The sequence below is a fragment of the Leptodactylus fuscus genome, chromosome 1, assembly GCF_031893055.1.
Source record: "Leptodactylus fuscus isolate aLepFus1 chromosome 1, aLepFus1.hap2, whole genome shotgun sequence".
Classification (NCBI taxonomy): domain Eukaryota; kingdom Metazoa; phylum Chordata; class Amphibia; order Anura; family Leptodactylidae; genus Leptodactylus; species Leptodactylus fuscus.
In genome coordinates this window covers 339,131,464-339,149,504 of record NC_134265.1, presented here as the reverse complement: position 1 = coordinate 339,149,504, position 18,041 = coordinate 339,131,464, and the positions used below count along the sequence as shown (strand labels likewise).

Here is an 18,041-nt window from a genome sequence, read left to right as displayed (position 1 = left end):
AGCGCCCTCTATTGGTTTGCAAAACTGAGGCAGCAGCTGTTTTTCTAATTACATCATGGAAGACAGATTTGCATATTCTTCCCACAACTATTTATAGTCATGTTGATCAAAAACTTAAATCTATGCTTAAGAATGTCATTAGCACATATTTTGTATATAATTATATGATTCTTTGATACCATGATACCGGTTTATTATATTGCATGTCTTTGGCAAAACCTAAACACGTGCGACAATTACATTCCCACTAGAATGTAGCTACCTACTCGTAACGTCAACCATGTTACCTAATCCTCTAAACAGGCTAATACAAACATAGAAACTAAATATACCGTACAATAACAGTTCTTAGCGTTCTATCCTTAGAACCTAATTACCTCTAAGGCCTAATTAAACCACAATGTAAAGACAGGACTATAAAAGCTATTTCCGCCACATGCCTGCCCCAGACCTGCTCAATTCATGATCTCATAGCCGCTCAGTGGATGAGAGGGAGTCTCTAATTACTTGCAACAATTAGACCAAAATTACAGCTTTTTCAGACCAGATCTCGTGTACACATATAAAAAAAAAAAGCCACCCACACAGCTCGTAACGTACGGAGGGGAGGCGGACGTAAGAATACAGATTACATAATAGAAGCAAGGCAGAACCCCCATATCATAGTGAGGGCAACCTACAGATCTGCAGCTGTGGTTCAGCTAATCCCAGCATGGAGCCATTGTCTTTAGGAAACGGGATTCGAAGACTAAACTGGGGGCTATTCCATCAATTATTATTACATTTGGAAATGAATTCTAAAAACAGAATTGGAGCAAATTGGAGGTTCTTCAGAATTTTACAGGAAGACAAATTTTCTTAATTTTATATATAATTTCTGATCTTCTGCCTATACCATTCCTATAAGGAAACGTCTCCAGATTCACAGTTCAGACATTCCAGCACTGCCTGCCTGTTCAGTGCCTGCAATGCCTTGCCCTTGTGATTTTCACGAGATCTATAGTCTTTATGCCAAGCGCCCTACAGTAATCTGGACAGAGAGCGACTCCATTATACGTCTGTGATATATCTGTTGACAAGCTGCCAATAGAAGCAATAAGCAGAATTAAAAGGGGTATTCCTATCACAGCGGCGACATGCTGATCGGAGACATTCTGCAAATAGCATGTGCAGGAGAATAGCACTATGCAAAAGAAAATGCCAAGGGATTCTGCATTTGGCCCCCTATAATGACAGCATATCCTAATATAAAAAACAAAAAACTTGCATATCCTAAGGCAGAATAATATATCAGAAGCTTAAGTGGCAGCAGAATTTTGACAATTACATCTTAACTTACTAAAGCGCAAAAAAATTACAAGACAACACAAAAGTGTAGCCCTATGGCTTCCAAATAAATGGATGGATATTTGCAGTTCTCTACAATTCTTTGTATTAGTTCAGAAAAAATTGTAGGGAAAAAATAGATACGGTGTATACTCGAGTATAAGCCGACCCGAATATAAGCCGAGGCCCCTAATTTTATCACAAAAAACTGGGAAAACTTATTGACTCGAGTATAAGCCGAGGGGGGGGGGGGGGGAATGCAGCAGCTGCTGGAAAATTTCAAAAATTAAAATGGTTGGAGTTTTTGGGTGCAGTAGATGCTGGGGAAGGGGAGGGGGTGTTTTGGTTGTCTGTCTGCTCCTTCCCTGAGCTTGAGGACTGGGTTCCCCCCCCCCCCCCACTTGGAATTCAGTCTGGCTGAATATAGGGGATCTGCAGTGCTCCTATTAACCCCTTCCCGACGGAACAGGAGCACTGCAGATCCCCTATATTCAGTAGACACAGGGATACCTAATGTGTTTGTGTTTCACAGTCATTTTCTACTTTTATATGCATTCTAGGGAAAGGAGGGATTTACAACTTTTATTTTTTTGGGTCTTTTTAAAGCTCCCCCCCCACACACACTATTTTATGGGAGATTCTATACACTGATATTGCAGCTGGTCATAGACACCCCCCCCCCCCCCTAATAAAAAAAAAAAATTAAAAAAAATTTTTTTTTTTTTTTTTTTTGCTGACTCGAGTATAAGCCGAGGGGGGCTTTTTCAGCACAAAAACTGTGCTGAAAAATTCAGCTTATACTTGAGTATATACGGTAGATATTATATCATTCATTTTACCTCTCCCACCATACAGTGCCTTATTATAAAGATGTGTAGCGCCCTTATTCTACCAGTTTTGGGGATACATTGGTTTTTAAGGGTTCAGGAGGGTTCTTGTGGCCAAACTAAAAACGTGCAAAATTTTTTTTTTTTTTTACACCCCCCTTGAGATCTTTTCAATAGTCTGATATTATGTTAAGTGTCATTCTTCTATTTCTTAAGTAATTTTTAAAATTTAAAGGGGTTTTCTGAGACTTATTTGTCCTTAAAGATAGGTCATCATTATCAGATCTGTGGGGGTCCGGCTCCCACCCCTCACACTTAGATGACTGTACAGGCCGTGGTGCTTGGGCGAGCGTTGCGGCCTCTTCATAGTGACTTACATTATATACACCAGTCACGTGGTTCCCCTGCAGCTCAGTCCCATACAATAGATTTGCATTGATTTGAATGAGACTGAGTACTCTGATAAGCAAGAGTGCTGGGTGATGGATCCCCACCAGTCTGATATTGATGACTTACAAATAGGTCATCTATATAAAAATCTTGGAAACCCCTTTAAGCCAATACTGTGATCCACTGCTAGTCTATAGCCATTATTCTATCACACTTGCCTGACTTGACTCTTTCCTATCCCTAAACTACACAGAGCAGTAGAATTATCCACATTAAATAATGAAGACAGGTTTCATAGAATGAATGGTTTCCTGGGAATTTCCTCCCCACTTCCATTGCTCTTAATATGGTGGGAGTGCCGGCATCATTGAACATACAAACCGCAGATCACGTACATGTTTTCTGTCACAATGGCTGGACATGTCTGGACTATGTCCGAATTTTAGCACAAAATCTTTTCTTGTAAAATATGAAAAGAAGAAGAAGAAAAAAAAAAAAAAAAAAAAGTTGGACTTACTCGCACAGAAGGATGCCATTCTCCAGTCCAGTACGGAAGTCTTTGTCGCCAAAACTTCTACCCGTAACTTGCTGGAAAATGGAAACAAAAATATAGAATTATTCTAATAGTCTTACAATGTAAAAGAAGGAAATAATTTACTGCAAATGGTTAATTCTTGTATTTCTAAAATATTGAAATCACAATTATAATCTAAAAATATCACATACTGTAATATAATATGTAGAATACAACAGTATAAACCATATATGTGCCAATTCTTCTAGGGGGCTACAAAAAAACCATAAGAGACCTATTGGCTTCCCACAAGGCCAAGCAAGTTTCCTGCTCCTCTCCTCTGGGGTCAGCATGAAAGTAGTGGGTCTAGTCTGGGGTCTTTACTAGATTAGGGTGTCTGGTCTGGGCTAGGAACTTATCTGTATTTATTTTGGGGTGTATTCATACTTGCGTTTCAATAAGGGGGTTCTCCAGGCTAACAATATTGATGACCTTTCCCAAGGATAGATCACCAATATCAGCTGATACATAGAAAATGGAACAGGAAGCAGACAGCACTGTTCTCTGTGTAGTGGCCAAATCTGGTACTGCAGATCAACTCCTATTCACTTGAATGGGACCTAAGTTGCAGTGACTCGGTTCTACCACTACACAGGGAACAGAGCTATCTGCTTCCTGCTCTGTGAATTATCTGTAAATGAGTTGATAGGGGTGGCAGGTGACAGATCCTCACATATCTGATATTGAGGTCTTATCTGCAGGATAACCCTATTAAGTTGGGGGATATGTCCTTTGGGGATAAAAAAAGAAACGTTGTGCAATACATTTCTTTTCAGCCACTTATCAACAATTAAATTATGGAATATGGGGCGTAGCTATAGGATTGTGCAGAGATGCCAACAGACCCTGGATCATGAGGGGCCCCAAAGATCCCTCCATGCTATAAAATAAACTACTATTCTAAATGACACAAGGTGGTTACAGATTTTGCATTGGGGCCCAGGAGCCTTAGGTTATGCCTCTGATGGAATAGGTTGTGTATCCTGAAGTTGTGTAACTATAGATGTAATAAAGTTGTACTGGACTAAAATTGTATATCATATCCTTAATACTGACAACATTTGTGAAACATTGAATCTTGAACAGCTTTTTGACTTTACATGATAGTCGATGGTTATATGACAGAGCGTCAGTCTGCTTTTGGGGATTCTGTTCTTCTCCTCATGAGAAAAGCGTTTCAAGCAGCACTTTTCTCTCCACATTTTTTGGGCGGAAACAGAGCAGAAACCACATGGACCCCATTATATTCTATGGGGTCCACGGGTTTCCTAAGGTAACCACTTTTTTATGTGGATTATGTGGAAGTCCCCAAGCGGACTCGCCAAACTGAAACCCATGCGCAGATGTTAACCGAGCCATAGTCTGATCATAACAAAACCCGCCTGGGATCCAATGGAGTTACAAAACACAAGACATAGCATTGTGAACCATCCTATAAGAAATAATCCTAGTGACAAGATTATGACTCCCAAGTCACCGGACTGAAACAGAAAACAGCACAGTGTCAGAGGCCGGACCCATCAGGAACCCTGTAAGGCCAGTCCAACCCCCAAATACAGTGTCTCCAATACAGAACATCCCGCGCCATAACAGTTTCACAGATAGAATGGCTGACTACATTCGGTCGGCTTTCCAATCATAATACAAAAAAGGACTAGACATGTTATGTCACTTAGAGTCACTACCCCATGATGGGCACGTGTGGCACTGGTCGTCCCGCTGACACTCCCCTGTCCTATCTCCATGGACATAACACGCCGAGAGGCTGAATGTGCTTGAGAAAGGGCAGATGAGGGAGTGCAGGCGCTGGTATCAGAAGACTCCTTACAAACATCTTCCTACACAGATTACACGGTGGTTTTCTTCTTACATTGATGTATATAAATAAATGTGTGGTTACATATAGCCGCTGGAGCTCTGGAACAAGCAAGTATTGTGCTACGGACAGAATATATTATTGTACGTCACTCTAGAGGTTTTTAAGAACACGACAAGTTTCCTGACCAGCTTCCAATTATTACGCCGGCAGCAATAAGCAGGATCGGTATCTATGTGCAAAGGATGCATGCCAAGTCTACACTTTGTGGTTGCTCCAAAGTGCACATTTGCATATAGACAAAAACAGCGATCTCTCAGCAATGGACAAGGGAAAGCTCTGCTTGATACAGGTGCCCCGAACCCATCTATTAGCAGGATGAGGGGATTTCCAGGGCTCATGTGACAGACTCCATATGTGCTTTGTTACGTGGAGTTGTAAAACGCACAGAGAAGTAGGTAAAGGAATGAAAAAATAGGGAACAGAGCGCGGATCAGGTATAGGGAGGCCGACCACCGCACATCATATTGTTCAGGGAGTCACTGAATTATTTAGTGTCAGAAGTTTTGGAGAATTCCTGATACTAGTTCCATCTTAAATATGTGTATTTATTTGATCACCAAACTTGATATACATAACATTTCCACCTCCTGACTCTCCCCCCCATGCACAGTCCTATATCAAGTGCTCATCTTTTAACATGACTTGAAAGAACAAACGTATGGTTACTTACAATTGTTTTACCACCTGCCATCTCCATCAACACCACTTCATCCATTATTCAAGTAATAATACAGAATACACTCAGCATCCTCCCTATGTGGCTGTATCAGCTAGAGCCCTGTAGCATCCCCTGTAGCCTCAGCACAACTCACTTAAAGGGCTTTTATGGGTTCCCGGGCAATCACCTGTAATCTGTTGGCAAGTCTCCTGCAGCGCCGGCACTGTACAGGAGACTATCCATGTACATCAGTAAGGATGCAGATCGCTGCTCTTGTAAAAAAAAAAACCAAACCAAAACAAAACAAAACAAAAGGAATCCCTCACGGTTAAAAGTGATGTATGTGACTTGCATATTGATAACCTATACTTGGGATAGGTCAATAACGCGTGATCAGCACAAATCCAACAACCGGGACCAGCAGAGATCAGCAGATTGAAGAGTAGCGCTGCTCATGATTACAATAGCCTCCCCCCGTGCCAAATGTTCATAGGTCACATGGTATAGCAGCAACTCATTACCACTCAAGTGATTGGGGCCGAGCTATAATATCAAGCACAATAGTTGGCACTATGCTTGGTATTCAGTAAAGAACCCTGCAAACACTTCAACCAACTGATCTGTGGGAGCGCCAAGAGTCAAATCCCCACCGATGACCTATGGACAATAACTCCCGGAAAACCCCTTTAATTTAGAATTCCAGTAAAAATCTCACCATTCTTCTGGAAGTAAAAATATTTATCAAAATTTAAAAAAAAAATGACTACTAAATTAAAAAAATAAAATTAGTAAAGCCACATGTGCCCAGCACATAGACCTTCCCGGAAAATCAGGACTTTTGCGGTTTCCATCAATCACTGGTTAGACGTACAATGGTCTTAGATTCTTAAAGCAACAAGCCAGGCATTGATTCTGGGAGTTGTCTCACCACAAACTGCTCAGGGAGCCGCTAGACACATTTTTGGTTTGTGGCATTGAAACACAATGGTATGCAGATAGCAGTCATGTTTTCAGTGGATGACATACCCGTTTTTATAAACTCCTGACCTGATTTGGAAGTTCTGCAGCGATGGAAAACTTGTGATGCTTATTGCAGCAAAGAATTTCTGGAACGAGCGTTGGTATGAATATCCAAAACAAGATAAGTTGTGTTTGTGGGCTGATAAGAGCAGAAAAGCAACAGAAACTTTAGAAAAATAAAAAATTAAGAAATTAATTTCTAAGGAACATGAAATGAACGCTGTATCTGCCGGAGAAGAGGAGAGACCCTTATACCCAGATCACAAGTTTTTGTATAATGTCCATTGGTATTTCAGAGTCTGTATAAGGATCTCCCCAAAACCAAATATCTATGGAAGTGACCAAAGAGCAATCCTTGCTCTCACCCAAACGGCAGCCAAAAAATGTGGGGTTATTTGATTTGGGAAATAATAGAACATACTGTACTCTATCGTTTTTAAGTATTGGACTATGGAGTCCATTTTCATGGACCCAATTCAACTACTTAGATGAATGGGTCGGAAACAAGTGGATCCTGCACGGAACACATGCCAGAGTCTCGGCTTGGTCATGTGAATACAGTATAGAGAGGAAGCTTTTGTCCTCCAGGATAAGGACTAATTTGGATTATCTTTCTCCCAGGAAGCATTACTTAACCTGTAAGACTTTCTTCGCCAACTGGCAGTCTCTCTCGAAGAAATAGCATCTCCCTACAGCTACCCAACATATGCATGTTAATGGACATGTCAAACGGACACCTCTTGGATAAAGGATTGTTTGGCAGACACCTACGTCATGTCTTGGCCAACTCTGGGCATAATTTAGAAGAGTTTTCCAGTAATATGAATTAATGGTCTGTCTTTAGGATAAGTATCGACGTGATAGGCTGAGTCCTGGGACAACAAGCATCTTCTCTACCTTGTCCATCATTACTAGAGTTGCAAAAACATGCTTCCATTTTTTAAAATATTTTTTTAAGTCCCTCTTACCACAAGTACAGAATATACTTCTGTTCTATAGGTGTACACAACAAGCTTCCATTGCTCTTGGCATACAGTCCACTGATACTGAGGCAGTTGGAATTTTTTTTCCCCATCGCCGATTATTGCAGAGCAATCAGTGCTGTTGGTTTTGGTCCCCGATACGATAATTACATTCTTTACTGTCAAGTAGGTGGATCTGGGCCAGAGCAGATTAGGGGGCGAGATTCTGAGTTATGACACGGTCCGTCTCTGATTGGAGCTTCGAATCACATCCACCCCCTTGCCTACTCCTGACTGACACCACCCACTTGACAGAAAAAGAGTCTAATTGGCACGTCAGATACTGTAACTAATAGAACTGATTGCTTGGGAATGGCGGGGGCTAGAGATGAAGTTCCAACCATGTCGAAATCAGTAGAGCAACACTTACAAAAGGATGCCAAGAGCTGGAGTTGATCGAGGTGGTAAATGGCCCAGTTTACATTCCCTCTCCCATGCCCTTATAACCTCGGGTGATGGTTCCTGCATATACTGAGTGTCCAGTTGAAGGGAAAGCACAAACCCAAAAGCCATCACTGCATGGCTAGGCAATTTTTTTTTCTTTTTGAGACCCTCACAGAGTCTATGGTGACTTTGCACCGTGTAAAACGCCTTCTCTTTATTTCTAATGTCATTCTACAATCTTTTTTCATTGCATTCAGTGGACAGGTAAGAACATAAACTGACACAGCGCCATCCATGTCCCGCTTAGTAAACCTTTCCAAGAGGTAGGCTCACAATATAACGTTACACTGAATGCAGTAATCCGATTATAGTCAAAAGATGTGATGGATCTATTAAGGGATTAGGGAGACACCAATCCCTCTTAATATAAAGATTAGGCCATGGAAAGCCTGGTGTGGATGTCTTTTTTTAGCGTTCCATTTGACTTCCCACCATTTAAACATTGTCAGACACTTTTTTCCACCCGAACTGAAAACTGAAGGAGATTTTTTTTGACAAGGTTTCACATTGCTCTCCTTGACCAGGCTCAGGACCATAGCCTTACAGACATCCATTAAACCTAAAAAGACATGACTGTTATCCCAGGGAGATTATGCTTAATGGGAGAAGCAAGAAGCTAGCGTTCTGGAACTCTGCAAACATCTTGAAAGAAAACAGCTGGGCTAAGCAAATCGCTTTTAGATTTGCAGATTTTTGGAACACTCTTATTCTCACAACTCTTCTGTAGTTTTACAGGATAAAGGAGCGTGGACGTCCGGAACCATCCCCTGCTTTAATAAACTGCACCTAGACCATGAGCCTCCCACACAGGGGTTCTGTCTCATTACCTCTGTGTAGAACCTGAACGTTTCATTAACTGTATGTCACGCCGTCATTCTGCTTACTACAGGCCAAGCTCTTTCAATCTCAATCAGATGTACGTCATGGCCTGATGCATTTGTTCTGGGTCTGAATAACCAGCTTTATCATCGATCTCACCCACGAACACCATAATATCTGTACATTTACTGAACAGAGCATGGAGTGCAGTTAGGATATCTGCAGCCTCCCATCATCAGGCCTTATTCACACATGCGAATGCAAAAATAGGGAGAGTTTGTCAGTACAGTTTTACATCCACGTCAAGGTGATCGATCCGTGAAAAATGACAACAATTTTTAAAACTTTTTGGTGAAACGATCCATGATATTTACAAACCCCACTTGGGGTGCACAGTCTGTAAAACAGAGCAAAGTGGTGCATGTCTCTGTGGAAGGCCTGCTAGGTGCAATCATTGAAATGAATGGGACTGTGTGCTGTCTGAGGAGAACATGGGCTGCACACATCTGAGATTCACTGATGTGCGAAGAAGACATGGAAAAAACTGAGCTCAATTCTTTAGGTTTTACAGACTGCATTAGATAGAAACTGTGTATATGCAGAAACCTGATTTTTTGGGGTCCAATATGCAGACTCTACACAGATCGCCTGCTATTCTCTGGAACCACCGCTATACAGTGGATGGGGCTGCAGCTCCAATCCTATAGCTTGAATAGGAATAGCTTGCACACGCTTCTGTAACAGCTGGGGAGGGTACGGGTGATGGACCCCCACATATATCAGATACGGATGTCTTATTTGTGGACAGGTCATCAGTATGATAAACCATTTGGAGCCAGAAAACCCATTTAAGAGATGCAGTTGTTACAGCTGTCTAAGGGTTGTGGGTCCTGGTGTTGAACCTATAATGCCAGTACCACTGTGACATCAATCTGGTTTCTTCTCAGGCCACAACATAAGCTGTACCACTCCCTCGATAAGGGCCATCCCTTTTGTTGTGTAGTAGATGAGAATCCGGCAGCTCACGTTTATAGTGTTCCCACGCCTTGTGATGTCACTTCTCAACACACCCTCACCTGTGACATCACCATTCATTTTGGTCACCAAACCTTATACAGGTTATGTCAGATACTGAAGTGGATCACCGCTGTCGTTCAGGTGCAATACCACACACAACTAAGCAGCCACGTATGGTCACATTTTTGAAGGAAAGCAGCATGATTTTTCCATTCCTATAAAGTCCTATTAAACAAGACATCGGACCTATCTCCTGGATATAGCCCATTATAAGTACACCACCAATGTGGGTATCCTAATGTTAAAACTCCCAGTAATCACAGATATCAATACCGTCCTTTTTTGGGCTCGCAAATCTGCATAAAGAATGCACCGACTGACCCCAATTGATGTTTTTGGGTTGAGGCGGTAAATTAACTTTACATGTAATATTAGTTTATGAAAAGGCATACAGAGAGACAGATACATATACACACATATATCCTCAGTCAAAAAGAGTATACCTATAATGTACAGCCAAAATGTATTCTAACAAACCCTCACTCCTGGCACACAGCGCAAGTAATAGCTTAGTGGGAACGTTTGTGACGGCAGACAAGTGCACCATGGGGGTGTCAAGTGGAAGACTGAACAGCCAAGACAAAAGCAAAGATTGAACAGAAGCTACAGCTGAGATCTAAACATATGTAAACTACATTACTAATGCTACTTTAGGTAGTTCCCTACTTTAGGTAGTTTCCAGGCAACTTGTGCTGTTAATTTCAACATCCAATGCACTAGACGTTTTACCGTCAGGTGGGTGGTCCTGAGCCAGAGCAGTTAAGGACCGCCCACATGAACTAGAGCTGATGGAGGCGGTGAAAGGTGCACTTTAAATTCGTACACAAAACAAAAAATTTATTTATAATCTATCAACAAAAGGGTCTAAAAGCATAAAAAATATCTAATATGAAACCAAAATTACAATAAGTTATACTGTGGATCAATAAGTGCTAGCATGCTGACAGATCAGTACAAAAAGATTACCAATATGGAAAATTAGGGTTGTGATTTGTATACGGAAAAAAAAAAAAAAGGCTTAAAACAACAATACTGAGTGGATAACAATTTGGAAACATTCAACATCCCGGTCAAAATACACTGGAGCACTAGAGCAGGGGTCCCCAACCACCGGCCGTGGACCAGTACCGGGGCATGTTGCACCGGTCCGCATACCGGCGGCGAGGAGTCAGCAGTTGCCAGCCTTGGGGGCGGGGGGAGTTGCAAACTAAACAATTGCCCAGGGCCCCAGCCCTTGCAGGGGCCCCGTGTCGGTGGAATACTTTCCCTTTTAAAATAGGGAAAGTATATGTCGCAAGGGCACTGTGTAGCTGCAGCAACGGCTAATAGCAGACAGTGCAGGAGCTGCAGCTATTGATAGAGGACGCTCAGTTCAGCGTGCTCAGGAAGCTTCACCCCCCCCCCCCCCACCACCTTCTCTGGCTTCCTCTGCCCACTAATGAAAGGGTGAGGAGAGCCCAGGAGGCGGGGCTTATCCCTATACAGAAGATGGACCCTGCCCAGCTCCAGCCATTACATCCTGCACAGAAAAAAAAACACTGGAAGTTTTCAGTAGTTGATACCTTCTTTTAATGGCTAACTCATAATGATGACCGATTACAACGTTTCGAAGCTCTCGGCTTCTTCTTCAGATATAACTAAGGACAATTTCTGAAGGCTGCATATTTATGTACAACTGGACACATAGGGATAGAATTTTAGGAGGGAGGGGGGAAGAGGGCAGAGTGTCTTTATGATTTTCACTCGCCTACCAAACTTTGGGTAACTACATTACACATCACTTGACCCTGTGACGTGTAATGTAGCTGTAGTGAGGCTGTAGTGAAGTTAATAGCACTGATTCTGCCTTATGGTGACTTGAGACACATTAAATAATAAAAATTATATAGTTGGCACTCTCTCGTGTTTTCATATGTACATGATACTAATCTACACCCCCATGCTTAACCCCGCCCCCCAACCACACCCCCTTCCCGCCCCAACAACACCCCTTCCCACCCCCACCAGGCCATAGAAAAATTGCCTTGCTGAAACTGGTCCCTGGTGGAAAAAAAGGTTGGGGACCACTGCACTGGAGCATATAACGCTGATACATTTCTATTATAATGGATAAACATGGACGCAGATAACCTTCTTCACACTGACCCTGGCTTAGGTCTCCCTCCTGGACTGCTCAGGTTGTCTACTAAACCATATGGGATATAGCATAATTGTATAAGGCAGGGATCAGCAACCTTCGGCACTCCAGCTGCTGTGAAACTACAACTCCCAACATGCCAACTCCCAATTCACTTCCAACAGCTGGAGTGCCAAAGGTTGCCTACTCTTGTTATATGGGATTCAACCTGCAACTGCTTCAAGGGCAGGGCCAGATTAGTCTACAGACACATGCAAGTGCTCCAGATTCTCCTCTGCAATCACCGTCTTTGATTGACACCATGCATCATGGCTGTCTGTAGACAAATCTGTCTCGTCCCCAAGGCAAAGTTGCAAATCCATAAAACATTATTTGTGACCACATAGGCATCTCTCTGCTCTTACTGAAGACCTCTACATGGCAATGATAATGGTTTGGGAGACCTTTTGGCCCAGATTCCCTTTATGTCACCAAAACACCAAAAAACCTCACTAAATATTAATCACAAAAATTCTCTGTCGTCGCATCTACACATGCCAATTCAGAGGTCTTTATAAATGGGACCCCTTGACAGCACGTCATTCCTTCCAGTGACAATCTAGAGCATCTCGCTGGAAAGATCCGTCTGCGCAGTCATCAGACAGGCACTGGCATATACAGCACAACAGTCTTTTGAGATCAGTGAGAAAATTCCAAAAGAATGCATGCTGCATAATTGAAACGATTACGTGTGAAATTCCACCGCCTTAACTCTTTGTATGGGATTGAGCGCGCCTGACACGGATAATTCCCCTCTGGCTGTCCTCTCCTGAGGGGGAAAAAAAAGCTCAACTGACATTTAGGCATACACTACTCATCCCACCCTTCCAAAAAATATCAGAAACTGTAACATCACTTGGGTTCTCTATTTACATCTAGTACTCTACAGCTCCGCAACAGAACAAGAACCATCTATTCCTAACAGAAGAACATATCAGGGCTCATGGAACATATAATGTAACACCGATAGAGAAGTGGCCTTCTATAGATACATTATCTAACCCTGCGGCCCAGAGAGTTATCAAAATTCACCTGCATCAACAGTACACAAGAAGAGAATTGTATATTATAACATAACAAACCCGGCTTACAAAATTATGCAAAATTTTGGAGCAATGTGCAAACGTTACAAGTGTGAAGTGAGATGAAACTATGTTGGCAAGTTGTGACAACGTAAGGCAAAGGAAAAAATTAGGGTAGGGGTTTTCTACCTTTTTGTATATTAGATCAGTGAAGGGTCAGTCACATGGCACCCCTGCTGATCAGCCATTTGAAGGCGATGCAGCACTCGTGGTCCTTTGGATACATCAGTATTTATTGAAAGGATCAGTGTGTATATGGACCTGATATATCAGTAATGGCTATACCCAATGTTGCATCGCAGTCTTATTCAGTTAAATGTGCCAAACTGCAATACTAGGCACAATCCATACTAAAAGTATTGAGTTGTGCCTGGTTAACACAGATGGCGACATAATACTCGTAAAAGAGCCACAGTATTACTGTATATACTCGAGTATAAGCCGACCCGAATATAAGCCAAGGCCCCTAATTTTACCACAAAAAACTTGGTAAACTTAGTGACTCGAGTATAAGCCGAGGGGGGGAAATGCAGCAGCACCCGGAAAATTTCAAAAATTAAAATGGTCGGAGTTTTTGGGTGCAGTAGTTGCTGGGGAAGGGGAAGGGGTGTTTTGGTTGTCTGTCTGCCCCTTCCCTGAGCTTGAGGACTGGGTTTTTCTTCCCCCACTTGGAATTCAGTCTGGCTGACTATAGGGGATCTGCAGTGCTCCTATTAACCCCTTCCCGACGGAACAGTGTGATGTTGTTATAAGTATGTTCTGTGTGTTCTGTTCTGCTTACTTATTCTGCTTTGTCTGCCTAGCAACAGTGAGGTAGTAATGGAGGAGGAGCTGATCTTAGGGGGAGGAGTTGTTATACAGGGAGCCATGATGGAGCATGAAATAAAGTGTTCTGATCTACAAGAGTAACCATCTCATATTGGACTTATTCCAGAAGACCTGCATCCTCACTACAACACTACAATTGGCGACAAGGATTAAGAATAGAGATGAGCGAACAGTGTTCTATCGAACTCATGTTCGATCGGATATTAGGCTGTTCGGCATGTTTGAATCGAATCGAACACCGCGTGGTAAAGTGCGCCATTACTCGATTCCCCTCCCACCTTCCCTGGCGCCTTTTTTGCTCCAATAACAGCGCAGGGTAGGTGGGACAGGAACTACGACATCGGTGACGTTGAAAAAAGTAGGCAAAACCCATTGGCTGCCGAAAACATGTGACCTCTAATTTAAAAGAACAGCGCCGCCCAGGTTCGCGTCATTCTGAGCTTGCAATTCACCGAGGACGGAGGTTTCCGTCCAGTTAGCTAGGGCTTAGATTCTGGGTAGGCAGGGACAGGCTAGGATAGGAAGGAGAAGACAACCAACAGCTCTTATAAGAGCTAAATTCCAGGGAGAAGCTTGTCAGTGTAACGTGGCACTGACGGGCTCAATCGCCGCAACCCAGCTTTCCCAGGATCCTGAATGGAATACACTGTCAGTGTATACCCGATATATACCCCGATACCCGTTCCAACGGTGTGCCCCCCCACCTTCACCCCAGAAATACCCTGCAAGTCCCCTAGCAATAGAATTGGGGCTATATACACCCACAATTTTTACTACTGGTATACAGTGCCATTGTCTGACTGGGAATTCAAAGAATATATTGGGAATACAAATACCCTCATTTCTTGCTACTGCCATATAGTGCCAGTGTCTGACTGGGAATTCAAAGAATATATTGGGGTTACGTGCACCCACAATTTTTACTACTGGTATACAGTGCCATTGTCTGACTGGGAATTCAAAGAATATATTGGGGTTATAAATACCCTCATTTCTTGCTACTGCCATATAGTGCCAGTTTCTGACTGGTAATTCAAAGAATATATTGGGGTTACGTGCACCCACAATTTTTACTACTGGTATACAGTGCCATTGTCTGACTGGGAATTCAAAGAGTATATTGGGAATACAAATACCCTCATTTCTTGCTACTGCCATATAGTGCCAGTTTCTGACTGGGAATTCAAAGAATATATTGGGGTTACGTGCACCCACAATTTTTACTACTGGTATACAGTGCCATTGTCTGACTGGGAATTCAAAGAATATATTGGGGTTATAAATACCCTCATTTCTTGCTACTGCCATATAGTGCCAGTTTCTGACTGGTAATTCAAAGAATATATTGGGGTTACGTGCACCCACAATTTTTACTACTGGTATACAGTGCCATTGTCTGACTGGGAATTCAAAGAGTATATTGGGAATACAAATACCCTCATTTCTTGCTACTGCCATATAGTGCCAGTTTCTGACTGGGAATTCAAAGAATATATTGGGGTTACATGCACCCACAATTTTTACTACTGGTATACAGTGCCATTGTCTGACTGGGAATTCAAAGAATATATTGGGGTTACGTGCACCCACAATTTTTACTACTGGTATACAGTGCCATTGTCTGACTGGGAATTCAAAGAATATATTGGGGTTATAAATACCCTCATTTCTTGCTACTGCCATATAGTGCCAGTTTCTGACTGGTAATTCAAAGAATATATTGGGGTTACGTGCACCCACAATTTTTACTACTGGTATACAGTGCCATTGTCTGACTGGGAATTCAAAGAGTATATTGGGAATACAAATACCCTCATTTCTTGCTACTGCCATATAGTGCCAGTTTCTGACTGGGAATTCAAAGAATATATTGGGGTTACGTGCACCCACAATTTTTACTACTGGTATACAGTGCCATTGTCTGACTGGGAATTCAAAGAGTATATTGGGAATACAAATACCCTCATTTCTTGCTACTGCCATATAGTGCCAGTTTCTGACTGGTAATTCAAAGAATATATTGGGGTTACGTGCACCCACAATTTTTACTACTGGTATACAGTGCCATTGTCTGACTGGGAATTCAAAGAGTATATTGGGAATACAAATACCCTCATTTCTTGCTACTGCCATATAGTGCCAGTTTCTGACTGGGAATTCAAAGAATATATTGGGGTTACGTGCACCCACAATTTTTACTACTGGTATACAGTGCCATTGTCTGACTGGGAATTCAAAGAGTATATTGGGAATACAAATACCCTCATTTCTTGCTACTGCCATATAGTGCCAGTTTCTGACTGGGAATTCAAAGAATATATTGGGGTTACGTGCACCCACAATTTTTACTACTGGTATACAGTGCCATTGTCTGACTGGTAATTCAAAGAATATATTGGGGTTACGTGCACCCACAATTTTTACTACTGGTATACAGTGCCAATTTCTAACTAGGAATTCAAAATGCGCAAGGCTCCCGGAAAGGGACGTGGACGAGGCCGTGGGCGAGGTCGGGGGAATGGTTCTGGGGAGCAAGGTAGCAGTGAAGCCACAGGGCGTCCCGTGCCTACTCCTGTGGGGCAGCAAGCATTGCGCCACTCCACAGTGCCAGGGTTGCTTGCCACATTAACTAAACTGCAGGGTACAAACCTTAGTAGGCCCGAGAACCAGGAACAGGTCTTGCAATGGCTGTCAGAGAACGCTTACAGCACATTGTCCAGCAGCCAGTCAGACTCTGCCTCCTCTCCTCCTATTACCCAACAGTCTTGTCTTCCTTCCTCCCAAAATTCCGAAGCTTTACAGAACAATAACCCAAACTGTCCCTGCTCCCCAGAGCTGTTCTCCGCTCCTTTCATTGTCCCTCAACCTGCCTCTCCACGTCACGATTCCACGAACCTAACAGAGGAGCATCTGTGTCCAGATGCTCAAACACTAGAGTCTCCTCCATCTCCGTTCGATTTGGTGGTGGATGACCAGCAACCCACCCTCATCGACGATGATGTGACGCAGTTGCCGTCAGGGCATCCAGTTGACCGGCGCATTGTGCGGGAGGAGGAGATGAGACAGGAGTTGGAAGAGGAAGTGGTGGATGATGAGGACACTGACCCGACCTGGACAGGGGGGATGTCAAGCGGGGAAAGTAGTGTGGATGTTGAGGCAGGTGCAGCACCAAAAAGGGTAGCTAGAGGCAGAGGCAGAGGTCAGCAGCTTAGGCGAAGCCAGGCCACACCCGGAATCTCCCAAGATGTTCCAGTTCGTACCCAGCCCCGAAAAACTCCCACCTCGAGGGCACGTTTCTCGAAGGTGTGGAGTTTTTTCAAGGAATGCGCCGAGGACAGATATAGTGTTGTCTGCACAATTTGCCTCTCGAAATTGATTAGGGGCTCTGAGAAGAGCAACCTGTCCACCACTTCAATGCGCCGTCATTTGGAATCCAAGCACTGGAATCAGTGGCAGGCAGCAACGGCAGGACAAAGGCCGCCTGCCGTTCACGCCACTGCCTCTGCCACTGCCTCTGCCACTGCCACTGCTGACTGTGCTGGCGATGCACTCCAGAGGACGAGCCAGGACACCACTTCATCTGCCTCCGCCACTTTGTTGACTTCTACCTCATCCTCCCCTGGTCCTGTCTTATCTCCTTCTCCTGCACCATCAAAGGCACCATCAGGCGTTTCTTTACAACAACCCACCATCTCTCAGACATTGGAGCGGCGGCAGAAATACACTGCTAACCACCCACACGCGCAAGCCTTGAACGCCAACATCGCTAAACTGCTGGCCCAGGAGATGTTGGCGTTCCGGCTTGTTGAAACTCCCGCCTTCCTGGACCTGATGGCAACTGCGGCACCTCGCTATGCCGTCCCTAGCCGTCACTACTTCTCCCGGTGTGCCGTCCCCGCCTTGCACCAGCACGTGTCAC

At 43.4% G+C, this 18,041-nt stretch overlaps 1 protein-coding gene across 2 annotated transcripts in view; it reads right to left on the bottom strand.

Moving 5' to 3' along the window:
- LIMCH1 (LIM and calponin homology domains 1) overlaps window positions 1-18,041 on the bottom strand; it is a 205,242-nt gene that overhangs the window by 119,331 nt on the left and 67,870 nt on the right. For both annotated transcript variants that reach the window (XM_075261451.1, XM_075261452.1), the window contains exon 2: window positions 3,061-3,131. In XM_075261451.1, the coding sequence (XP_075117552.1) occupies window positions 3,061-3,131 (71 nt within the window). The remainder of the gene's footprint in view (window positions 1-3,060; window positions 3,132-18,041) is intronic.